The 12,819-nt window shown below is 37.1% G+C and overlaps 1 protein-coding gene across 4 annotated transcripts in view; it reads left to right on the top strand.

Moving 5' to 3' along the window:
• PACRG (parkin coregulated) overlaps window positions 1-12,819 on the top strand; it is a 461,469-nt gene that overhangs the window by 288,049 nt on the left and 160,601 nt on the right. For all 4 annotated transcript variants that reach the window (XM_054021340.1, XM_054021337.1, XM_054021338.1 and 1 more), the window contains exon 4: window positions 3,431-3,602. In XM_054021340.1, coding sequence (XP_053877315.1) covers window positions 3,431-3,602 — 172 coding nt within the window. The remainder of the gene's footprint in view (window positions 1-3,430; window positions 3,603-12,819) is intronic.

Genomic DNA, 12,819 nt, shown 5'->3' with positions numbered 1-12,819 from the left:
CTGAATAAACAATAGAGTTTAAAAGGTGTTATTCCCTTCCTTACAAAAATATCCGTTTCAGACCAGCATCCCAGTTCTTGCAGTGCGTGGATGAAGACATTCATTGAAGTGCACATAAAATATAACACATCCACTCGCAACTAAAATTACTACACCATTGAGTATGATGTCTCCAGGAAATCAGATCCAACTTGTGGGCAATGTTATCTAAAAACATATTACATTAAGTAATCAATTGAGATTGATTTTATGAAACTATATGGGAATGTAAGCCCTACCTGTTTGTGTGTCTGAAACAGTAGCTTTTAAATGCCAGGGTTGCTTTATAGTGTATAAAATTTAAGTATGATGGATTGAAGAAGTCCTATGATTTATTTATCAATTCAGGTCTTCATTATCAAACCTCTGTCCCTTGAGTTCTGTCCAACTGCCTTGCTTTCCTTATTTAATAGATAGAAGAGCCAAGGAGCTGCTTTTTTAACTAGTTACGTTGTTTTTGTCTCATTTGGAGTTTTTCCTTTAAAACTTAAATCTGAAAAATAGTCCAAGCATTATCTATCTTCCATGAAACATTTGCAGGTTTTTAATACAGATGTTTATAAACTGTGGTCACTCTTTATTGGAATATATTAAAATACCATTAAAGGCCTGACCTCAACTTAAAATATTCAGAGGTAAGGTTGTCACTGGAATCTATTTCTATCCTGATCTTACAATTTATACAGTGCCACCAGTATATAAAAAGTTTATAACAACTATGGAGGACTCTTCATGAAACCCAAAATTGAAACAAGGTCTTGGCAGTTTTTGAGCATGTTCAGCCAAGAATTGCAGCTTTAACTCAGAATATTTTTGTGGATGGAAGCAAAAAGAAAGGATTTTATGAGCATAAACCAAAAATTTGCATTTTTCTCAGTACATATATATATAATAGCCACTTTTCAAAGCTAAACAATAAACACAAAAGCAAAAGGTTTCACACCGCAGAATTTAATGCAAAAATATTTCTGGCTTCCATATTGTGGGAGGACATTCAAGCCTGCAAAATCAAGAAATATTGGCTGTTCACTTGGTCAGCTAATGCATCAAGAAATCAGACAGAATTCAGAGCTCTTTTCAAAGTGGTGCTAAGCTAAGCCATTGAGAGGTTGAGAGCCAACTAGGAGTGAAGATCTCAGTCAACTAATCTCTCCTTCATAGATAAATAGAGAGAGAGAGATTGATAGAGAGAGATCTATATTTCCTGTTGTTCATGTTTTTGAAGAGGTTTTGTAATCCTTACCAAAAGTCATATGCTGTATTTTATTAAACCCAGAAATCATACTCTGCTCAAAGCTGAAATATACTTTTGATGTAACTGTAGTGTGTAGAGGTAACACGAACAGGAGTGCTCCTGAGAGGCTAGTCCTTCCCTTAATTATATGACCTGGATCAGGGTTACAAAATGTTTTATTTATGGCAGTGGCTGTTGTACAGTTTAAAAAAATATTATGCAATGAAAATATAACCAGTATTACAAATGACCAACTAATACATCCAGTTCAGAAAACACAAAATTAAAGATGTCTAGGAAGAAAGTCAGGTGGATATTCCTTGCCCCCTAGACAGATGTCAGGATTATTCTGCCTCTTATTGGTCATCTCTCAATACCTACCATCTCTGAACCTTGAAGGCTTTCTACTCACACCATCACTTCTTAACATATATCCCAATAGTTCCTTCTGTAGTGGCTAGTTTCGTTGTTGAGTTGGATGTCACACCTGGGGCCTGTATTTGCTGTTCCTATTGGTTTCTGTTGTCAGGGACTGGGTGAGCATGTTGTTTTTGCCAGCTCAGAAGGACTGTCCGTAGCAGTATGGATGTCCTTAAGAAACAAAGCCAGCGTTCATCATTTTTTAATTTAAATGTTTTCTGTTTCTGCTGTAGTAGAGATACTCAGAGTTGATTATGATGTATGTCCTGTAGATAGAGACAAGGTCGGTGGTCCTTTTATTGGACCAACTTCTGATGGTTACTTCATGTTACACAGAGCTCAGACACTCTTCTTCAGGTCTGGAGAAGGGAATCCATGTCTGAGCTCTGGGTAGCTCAGGTTTGTACCTTCCACCAACAGATGTTGGTCCAATAAAAGATACTACCTCGCCTACCTTGTATCTCTCATATCCTGGGACCAACACGGGTACCACAACACTGCAAACAACCGTAGATAAATATCTAGTTTAAAAACTATGTCAAAATAGAAATTCCATTCCTGATGTCCGTTTTAGAAGCTGTTAGTAGAGAAATGGCAACCATTTAATATGTAAAAATAACACACAGCTCCAAGTTCAGTCTGTTGTTTCATGAGCCAGTAGGACCTAGGAGCACTTTGAAGGCAATATGCTCCATCTCTGGGGAGAGCAAGTGCACCAGTGATGAAGCAGCTTCCTTATGTATTCTTAGAATCGCATTAACAGATCTGGGGAAGTAGCCTCTAGCCTGGTCCCCTTTGGCTAGAGAGAGTCTGAAACACCAGGCCTCTGATGGGGTGACAGAAATAAAAGGCAGAAAGTCTGATTATTTTAGAGGATACCACCTCCTTCTAGAAAGACCACAGGTGGTAAGCTTATTGCTCCACCAGGATACTCTCAAACTTTAGACGCATTCAAAGACAACAGAAATGGGTAGGATTCCTCAATAACTTTCTCTTAAACTGTGTTATTGCTCTTAATTATTTACTAAATTAAAATGAGGGCAATAGTCTAGGGAACTGTAAACTATACATATATTGCATTCCTGTAAAATTATGATTTTTTATTGATCAGACATTTTATTTGATCCATTTTGCATCTGAAGTTAATATATTAAGGCCAGATTTTGCCATTATTACTCAAAATAAGTAGTACTTTTTTCTATAAGTAGTGCCACTGGAATCGGAGGAACTATACATACTGTAAAGTCCTATTTACCATGAGTAAAGATAATGGAATATGGTCCTAACTTTACTAGAATATTCACATACTGGTTTTAGACACATGCATTTTATGAGAGTCTGGAAAAGACTGACAAAAGATTGTTTTGAGTGGCACCAGTACCAAAAAAGGTCCAGGAGCAGGTTCTTCTTAGGTCTCTACTTTAGATCTAGTGGTTAAGGATTTAAGAATTTCAGCATCGTGCCAAACACCATATGGGAGAGATGGCGATATCCTACTGTGACACACTGACTTTATTATTGCTTATTAAAACTCCTTGTGAATGTGGCGTGAAGTTAGGGTGACCAGATAGAAAATGTGAAAAATCAGGATGGGGAAGGGGAGTACTAGGTGCCCATATAAGACAAAGCCCTGAATATCGGGACTGTCTGTATAAAATCAGGACATCTGGTCACCCTTCATAAAGTATATCAGTCACCCTCATGCTGTTTGTTTGTTTGTTCTGTGTGCATTCTCAGGTGGAGATTGAGAAACTGGACTATCATCACTATCTGCCTCTGTTTTTTGATGGGCTTTGTGAAATGACATTTCCCTATGAGTTTTTTGCTCGGCAAGGAATCCATGACATGCTGGAACATGGGGGAAACAAGATTCTTCCAGTCATTCCTCAGCTCATTATCCCAATAAAAAGTGAGTGAGTATGTGGACAAAAACCAGAAATGAATGTATATAGTGTGACTTTTTGACAAGTAGCTAATTAAGCAATAAAACATGACAGGTTGTGCATTTCTTGGAGATTATTGGAAACCTGAGTAAATTGTGAGGTATGGGGCCAGAAGGCTTGTGCCTTCAGTCACCTAATATGTGTAGCTATCCCAAAGAAATGTGCTGTCTGGCATGTATTTTTCTTATTACAGTGTGGATCTTGGTATTTAGAAAAGTGAAATGAAGCTTTTACTTGATTTTATTATATTTATTAAATATAGCCATCTATTTTATAAAATAGCTCATCTCAGAAGACATGAGACAATAGCAGAAAAAGGTTGGGAATTTTTTTATTTTACAGTTGCATTAACTAGACTTCCCCTTCTACTTATACGCACCATCCCCCTTGTTCCCTCCATTCCCATCGCATTCCTCATCAACATGTCTAAATTTGGGCTACTGTTTGTCTCAAGGATGCCTCATTTAAAATTTTTGTTGTTTTACAAAACATTCCTTTTGGAAGTGTTTACAGTTTCAAAAACAGATCTTTATTGAAATGCAGTATGAAAGTTAGAAAGTTGTATAGCTTCAGGTAGAATGCTGTTGAAACTCATTTCACTGTAAACACCACATCTTCTAAGTATACATTTCTTTATTTTGCCCTTTCCTGTTTCTTCAGCCCATTAGTTGAGCAGACCACTCCTCTGCATCATCCTTCACCTTCTAGCGTGCATTTTGACTTCTGCAAAGGTTTTTATTGTATTCAACCTTCCAACCAAAATTCTTTTGAAATTCCAAGAGTGCCTTTCCTTAATTGATCAAAGTCATTACTGCCAATAAACAATAAAACAGCCCTCCCCACTCAGATGTTGTCTCTACTGTACAGGAGGATGGGATCAGGACCTCAACCAGAGTTCTCCCACATGGAAATGTTGAGCAATAATTAGTCCCTTAGTTAAGCAAATGTATATTACATGGGGAAGCTCAGAATCTCTCTATGTAGACAGAGCCTTAGAATTAAAGTAGAAACTTCTCTTTTGTCTCTGGTCTTAGAGTGATACCTTGATTGTTCAGTCAGAAAGGCAGGAACATGAAATTGTTATCTGGCTTATTTTGTGGAGAAGATTCATTCAGCATCAGGAGGGAAAGATGGGTGGGATCCTCTGGATGAACAGAGAGCCACCGTGGAGTAGATTCACTTCTGGAATACTGCAGGACGAACTAAGTCAAGCAGAACTCTGGGAACAAGAAAAAGAGGAGACTGTTTAGTTGGGACCTAATAATATCAAAATATGTGTATTTTAAGGACCAGGATTGGTCTTTTATTCACCTTAATATTCTCCTTTTAAAAAGAAGATTAATTAAACTCTGGCTGTACTTTAATGTACTCATAGATTTTGTTTGAGGGGGATATAATTTCAAAATGCTAACAGGAGCAATCGTTTTAAAACTGTAAGAACTAAGTGCAAGGTGGTTCAGGCTCCTGAAGGAATTACGAAAACCCTCCAATTATCTTTTAGTTCCTCTGTTTGAGGAGAGAGGCTATTAAGTGAGCAGTTTTGTCATTTTTATTAAGTATTTAAAATTGTATTGTTGGTTATCAAGATATATTTGAATATAGGAAACATTCAAGTATGTTTTTAGTAATAAAACATGAAGCTTCTTGAAACTGTGAAAGCATCTGCAGGAAGGAGACTCTTAACATGATGGCTGCAAGATCCATATTCAGGACTTTAAAGTACAGTGGGTCCGCAGTCTCCACAGGATTCTGTTAAGTGACTACACAGTAGCTTAATCTACTACACAATTTTCAGCCTTATAGAGAGATATCAACATATAAATATATATGTGGGACAGAGAGAGCCTTTTAAACAGTATCATAATTTTGGCAAGTTGAAAACATTCAAGAACATACTAGTTTATTTTCTTGGTTTTCAATTTTATTTCAGTGTACAGTCATTACTTTCATTTTTATTCCTTTTATCAGTTTTAAAAATTGTGGAGTCCATATATCTTTTACTAAGAAGGGCTTTCTCCTTCATTAATACCAACATTAATGTCAAAAAGGGCATTGTCCTCCCAGACAAATAGAGTAGATACCTATAATACACTTTAAATTTGCTATAAGTATGTACTGTAGTTACAGCTATAGATTTGTGTGATCCTGCTACCTCCACAATAAACTCAGTTGTCTTTTGAACTCACTGCAGTCTCTCAAGTGTCCTCAGTGAGTTATATCTGACTAATCAGCTGTCTCCTACATCACTCCATTTGTTTTACTCTTTTTCCCACCCCAGTAGCAATATGGTAAAGAAGATTGTTAGGCAAGAGCGTATTTTTGGGAGTGGGAGAGAGACAAAAAAGTCTATAAATAGAGACTTTTATAAAAAGTTTTCCCTCCCCCATGTGCATCAATGAAGAATACCAGTGAAGGGCTGCTTTCTAAAAGACATTTAAAATGTGGCATAGAAGTACTGTATCATATTTGTAATGATTTTAAAGAGCAATTTATCCTTCTCCTGCCCTACATGTTCTTGCTTAACACAGTTCATAATTTTGACTAGTACAAACCCAAGCTGAAAAATATTAATCAGCATATGAAAATCACTTCCTTCATAAATTTCTCGCCAATAGTATAGTTAGGCAATGGCTGAAGACAAGCAAGATAGTGATAAGAAAAAATTGAATCAATTTATTACTCTTATGCATGACACAGGATTAAAATAATATGGATGAATGCAGGTTAGGTACAAATATAATTGTCTTTCATCATTTCACACCTTTGAAAGACGGTCTGTCCAAACTCCTTGTAAAAATATTTTTATAACGCTTTATAACAATAATTCAACAACATGGAAGAAATTCAAAACAAGAAAGAATGACTTATCAAGAAAGATTAAAATATATGTCATCTTGCAGTGACTAAGTAGGATGACACAGTCTACCAATACAGTGTTTGATGGGTATAAAAACAAGGTAAAACAAATTATTTAAAGGTATTCAAAATAGAGACACCTACTAGTGATATCATCCAACTAAAAGAATATCAGGAAAAGTTTCCTAAAACGAAGGCTGTAGACCTTTCATTATCTTCCAAGGGAAGTGGAGAAAGTCCAATTGCATTAATCATCTAGATTGGAAATGGATCAAGCATTTGAGAATATGCTGCAGGGAATTTTCCTGAGTTGGCCACGAGATGGACAAGTTGACCAAATGAGCAGTGGGTGAGTGCTTCACTCCAGTACTTGTGTTCCATCACTTCTTGAACTGCCATAATGTGCCATTCCCACTCACCAAAAAAGTGGAACAGTATCCCAGAGCATTCCAGCAGGATGCAAGCACGGCAAATGAGTCTTTTCCATCTCTACATTCGATGATAAAGAATACATTTCAGAAAGTCACACTGGAATAATTCTCCCTTCCTCTGATAGAAAAGCTCAAATTCTTCATTCCAAATTTAAGCCCCCTGAATCTCTGGAATAATTTCACAAAAAAAGTATCTTGCAGAATTACTGTGCAAGTTTTGATGCATAATACATAGTGGAATATCTTCACACTTGTGAGGCAGGAGAATATTTTTATCCTCATATTACCGATGGGGAAAGAGAGGTAGAAAAAGATTAATCTTGCCTCGGGTCACAAAGTGTGGCAGAGATAGGAATACAATCCAGATCTCACATCTCTGGACTGTGCCCTAGAAAGACCATCTGACCAAAACAAAAATTTACCACGAGAGCTTTGAATCCAACATGAGTTCCCAATTTGTATCCATTTATGTATTCAGGATATAATTAAAATAGTTCTGCAAAAACCCTGATTCTCAATTACTTTGTTCCAGTGTTTGGCACAGAGATGGGGGGACAAACCTGCATTTAAGCAATATTGGTGTTTCCTTATTTTCAGTTACAGTTGCCCTGAGGCTGCACTAATTTACAATCAGGTGGATCATGGCCCCTAGTTGCCATAGGCAGCCAAGGATAGAATAAAACTGGATGGCTATTGTAGTATTTACTTAGCAATGGAAAGCTAGTGTTTTAGATTCCTATCTAATCACTAAAGGAGTATGTAAAATTCCTTTTTGATAGCTATTCTGTTTCAAAATTGTTGCTTTAAATCTTAGATTAGCCAAAATAAATTATAAATAACATTTGAATAATAATTTACAAAAATGTAATGCACGTGAACTGTTACTTTAAGAAGCAGTAACTGCACCCATGCATAGTCCACTTTAGATATTCTGTAGATGCCTGAGAAGCTAAGTCTTTGTATTAGATATTTTATTGTACAACAGAATTCATATTGCTCTTTAAAAATGTAACCTAGATGGAAATACTGCTACAACACAATTTCATTTAGAAGAGTAACGTTGCTGATTGAGTCGGAAATGAACCAGTTCCATCTCAAACAGCTGTGGAATTTCAGTCTGAGAGGCTGTGTTACCATGCTCAAACATTTCTGCTGTGACAGGCTAGATCAAGGATATCTTAAGCTTTGCTGAAACTCAATTTCACTAAGGAAAAATAGCTTTTTATAGGTTTTAGATATAGAGAAATATGTGAGAAAAGAGCTGAACAGTCCTCCATAGTCTGACCTACAGAGTCCTTTCTAATGTCCTCATAGATCTCTGAATTAATGTGATTGTTTCCTCTGACTCCCCATTGTATTGATCTGTAAAATGTTGGTTCATTTCGTGGGCAATAATATAGTTATTTTAAATTTAGTATTAAATCAGGGTCACTGTTGCATAAAGCATGTGAGGCTGTAGTTATTACTGTTAGCCACTACTAAAAGTGGATTTGCACTGTAGTATTATTTTCCCTTGGATATCTTCACATTATTGAGTAGCTTGGTGATATTGTACACCTCCCTCTTTTATAGAAAGCTTAAAACATATTTATGCAATGTGCTCATAGATCTACCTTCTTTGACTGGACATTTTTACCCTCCAATAAAGTATACCTTTAATAAATTGACATCTTTCTGTTTATTAACTATAGTCCTAAAGAAAAAAAATCCTGACTCTATTAAAATCAGAGATTGAAAACTAATTCTGAACAAATGTCCTCTTTTTTTGAAGACATGGCTTGCATTCAAAGAAAGCAAAAGTCTTTGATTTTTGTTTGTTTCCTGTTTCTGAAATATTGAAGCATTTACATCCAATAGCTGGGGAAAAAAAGTATGTTGGCAATTACCAGGTTTAGATTGGATTCTGCAGCTCAGAAAATGTTACTTCAGCATTTCCAGATATTGTAGGGTTTTTTTTTCTTATTACCTCCTATCTTAAATTTACTTCCATCCTCTAACCACTACAAAATTACCTGACCTGTTCCATAGGAAAAGCTTCATCCAAAACTGTCATCTCACCCACATTTGGAGGGTGAAATCTGCAAATTAACTGTGTCATCCAATCAACCTTTAATACTTATGAGGGCTGGGGTTAGAAATAGAGTGGAAAGAGGACTTTGTGTGGTAGAAATAGAAGTGGGGGGGAGAGGTAATTGCAGGAAAATAGAGACAAAAAGGGAGAGGAGAAGAGAAAGTATTGAAACATATGAATGAGGGAGGTGGGAGGAGGCCAAATCAGGAAAAAGAGATAATGTAAAGAAAGATTAACCTCAGGGAAAACATGGAAAAAGACTGGAAAAAAAATTCAGCAAGTTAGAGGGGAAAGTAAGAAATCAGATGGAAAAGGGAGAGAGAACAAAGAAAGCTTAATCATTTTTTAAATTTACGGAAAGTTAGCTTTGTACAATATTTTGCTATCTGTATTAAAATATTTGTGTACATGAACATTTTCCCAGCTTTGGAAGAGGAGGGGTTGACACCCCTTCCTACATCTGGCCCTCTTTGGATGCTATAAAGCACACTTGTTTTCTTTTTGAAAAGTTAACAGAAATGCTATTGGAAGGATTATCCAGGTAATAAATAGGGAAGGATTAACTGCCTTATTAAAATCATTCAAGATATTGCTGTTGGGACATGAGTACTGTCTTGGTGGTAGAGACTGAGGATATATCTACATTGCAACTAAAAACCCATGACTGGCCTATGCCAGTTAACGTTTTATTCATGGGGCTTGAGCTGCGAGCTGTTGGAGCTCTGGTTGGAGCTTAGACTCCAGGACCCTGCAAGGTGGGAGGGTTCTAGGGCTGGGGCTGCAGCCAAAGCCTGAATGTCTACATTGCAGTTAAACAGCCCTGCAGCCTGAGTCCCGTGAGCCTGAGTCAGCTGTCACAAGCCAGCCGCGAGTATCTAATTGCAGTGTAGACATACCCTGAGAGTCAGAAATCATAGCCTTTGATCCATCAATACAATTAGATATGTATGTAACTGAACTTAATTTGGACTACTCATATGCTTAAGTGTTTTGCTGGATCAGGGCTCGAATTCTGTTCCCAGCTTGGTCAGTAATTCACTGTCTGATCTTAGCATTTCTGTGCCTCAGTTTACTCCTATATAAAATTGGCATACTTCCTTAGTGTGAGTGTTTTGTGCTGAAAGGTGCTATGAGGGGGGAGGAGTTGCAAGCCTGAGCAAATGTATTTTTCAGAGGTTATGTATCATTTGCACTTTAAACTTTACTTTTTCATGAATTTCCCCTATTTAATGAAGTTAGACTGTAATATCTAAGACAGTAAGTGCTTGGGGTTTAAAATCAACAAAATTAAGTATGCCACAACAATAGACATTTCTTTGCTCCATGGGCTCGTTACCCTGCAGGAGAACTGATCTACATCATCTTGTCCCACTCTTATAGAGGAGAATTCTGCTTAAGGCAAAGAATCTGCTAAAACAAATGCTGCTTCTACCAGTATGTGGGAGATGAGGAATGCAAAACGAGACAGGCTTCAGTCTTTGGTCTTGAGAACTATTGTATTAATTTAGATGGAATATATAGGCCCAAAGAGTCAAAAGTGTTAATGTGACCCAGTCCACTGTCCAACATTAAACAGTTTTAAACAAGGTTCAGCATTTGGTATACAGTGATTTTAGCCTGCTTAGTATGATGGCAAACACACTATTATAAATCTTAACTTTTTTTATTAAAGGTACAGAAAAAAAAGGAAAAGCCATTGGAACACTTGTAATGTAAAGTACTAAATAAGCCTTTTAGTTTAACAATTCCCCTTGTTCACTTTTCTTTTAGCTGGAGAGAGCTTTTAGAAGGAGAAAACTCTTGTTTGACAGTAAAGGTAGAAAATGCAGCTTCTGTCTCTTGTGTTGACTTGCACTTGTAACCTCACTGCTGGAAAAACACAGGCCCAGCACATGGTCTTATCAGCCACTCCAAGACCTGGCAAACTTGTGCCAACATTGGGCTGTTTAGAGAATTGCATTTAGCCACCTTTCTGGTCACATCAGGGTTACAAAAGATACAGTCTTGGCTGACTAAGCAAGATTATTAGACAGAAGGAAAAAGGGGAGGGATAGAAAAGAAAATCAGAGGGAAAGAAAAGAACACACTGCAGGGTAGTGGGAGGAGACAAAGGCTACGTCTACACTACCCGCCTGAATCGGCAGGTAGAAATCAATCTCTCGGGGATCGAATTATCGCATCTCAGCGGGACGTGACATTCGATCCCTGAATCGACGCTTGTACTCCACCAGGGGAGGTAGGAGTAAGCGCCGTCGACGGGGGAGCCGCAGAGGTCAATTTCCTGCCGTCATCACAGCGGGGTAAGTCGGCTCCAATACGTAGCTGAATTTGTGTAGCTGAATTTGCGTATCTTAAATCGACCCCCCCCATAGTTAGGATGTAGCCTAAGTCTCACATTCCAGGAGATGGTTGGGATTCAACTGGATCTAGTGGAGGTGGTGATATCTACCTCTCTCTTTGGTCTAGTCTGGTCAGCACATCATTCAGGTTTGGGATGAAGAAAGTCCAGTGTCCCAGGAGATGGTGAGGGTGATAGCTATATGATAGAGAAGCCTTCTCCTTCCCCTTTGTTTGTCTTGTAGTAGCCTTCATCCATGTTTTTCCCTGAAAATCTCTTTTTGTGAATCCCAAAAGGGGAGTGATGGGAGGAATGGTCCATTCACTTGCTATTTTATTCATCAATTAGGCCTAAAATTTGACATACCAATTTTAGTTCATTCATTTTTGGTTCTTAACTCCTTTTGATTACAAGGCATGATTTTTTAACAGTTTGTGTTCTATTAGTAGGCCTTTTTGTTAGGACTAATTTTTTTTTCTCCCTTTGTACCTTTTCTCCATCAACATAGGTTGTGACATTTTATGAAATTTTACTTATTTTTTATAGTTGAGCTCACAATTAGGGTAAATTTGTAGGCTCAATTATTACAACAGGCAGGAAAACAAAATGGAAATTGTCAGCACAAGCTTTTTAAATATGGATTTTCAGGTAAGTGTCTTTTGAAAAGTGGCTTTAAACTGAGGAAAGTGAAGCTCAAAGCAATAAGAAGCAAATTATTAAAATACTTAAAAATAACAAAAATAACCAAATTTGTTATGTTTTGAGAGGAAAATAGAAAATTGGAGAATCCAATTCAATTCTTCAATGTCTGGGTTCTCAATATTCTATCTGGAAAAAAGGGCTCTAACCTGATCAACTTTATTAAAAACATCTAGTCTGATATATTAAAACTAGATCTCCAAGAGGATCCACTCTATAGTGTGTGTTTGTGTGGGGAATGTTAGCTGCATTCCCTTGTGTACGAAGCCTATTAATACCAAAGAAAGTGACGTGAATTTTACAATATCTGACATCTGAGACTGACACAGGAGATACAGGAGCCTCCAAAGTGCCAGACAACAACAAAACATCAACATAGATGTCTCCCAAGTCTTTATCGCCCAGATGTTGGATCTATTGCTCAAGGAAAAAGAAAAGTGTTGAACAATGGAAAACAATTTCTAGCAGGGAATGAACAAACTGCATTGCTTTTATCTAGCCAAGCTGTGAGTTAAACAAAACAAAACAAAAAACCCAAAAAACAATATATATATTTTGGAACAAATTTCACCTTTACAACTCTTAGAACAAATAAATGAATACTAGATTAATGGAGAATTTGAAAATTCTGAACTTGCAGCCACTGGAATAAAGTGTAATAACTGAAAATTTTCCCTGAAAATTTGCAGTGAATTGTTTTGTTATTGTGACAAGATGGTCAATATAGTATGGTGGGTCCTGCGATTTTCTTGGTGGGAAGGGGCTAAAATACCACCTCTTACCCCTGC

This window comes from Malaclemys terrapin, chromosome 3, assembly GCF_027887155.1.
Source record: "Malaclemys terrapin pileata isolate rMalTer1 chromosome 3, rMalTer1.hap1, whole genome shotgun sequence".
Lineage (NCBI taxonomy): Eukaryota > Metazoa > Chordata > Testudines > Emydidae > Malaclemys > Malaclemys terrapin.
The sequence above is the reverse complement of the archived record's forward strand: the minus strand, read 5'-3'. Positions and strand labels throughout refer to the sequence as shown.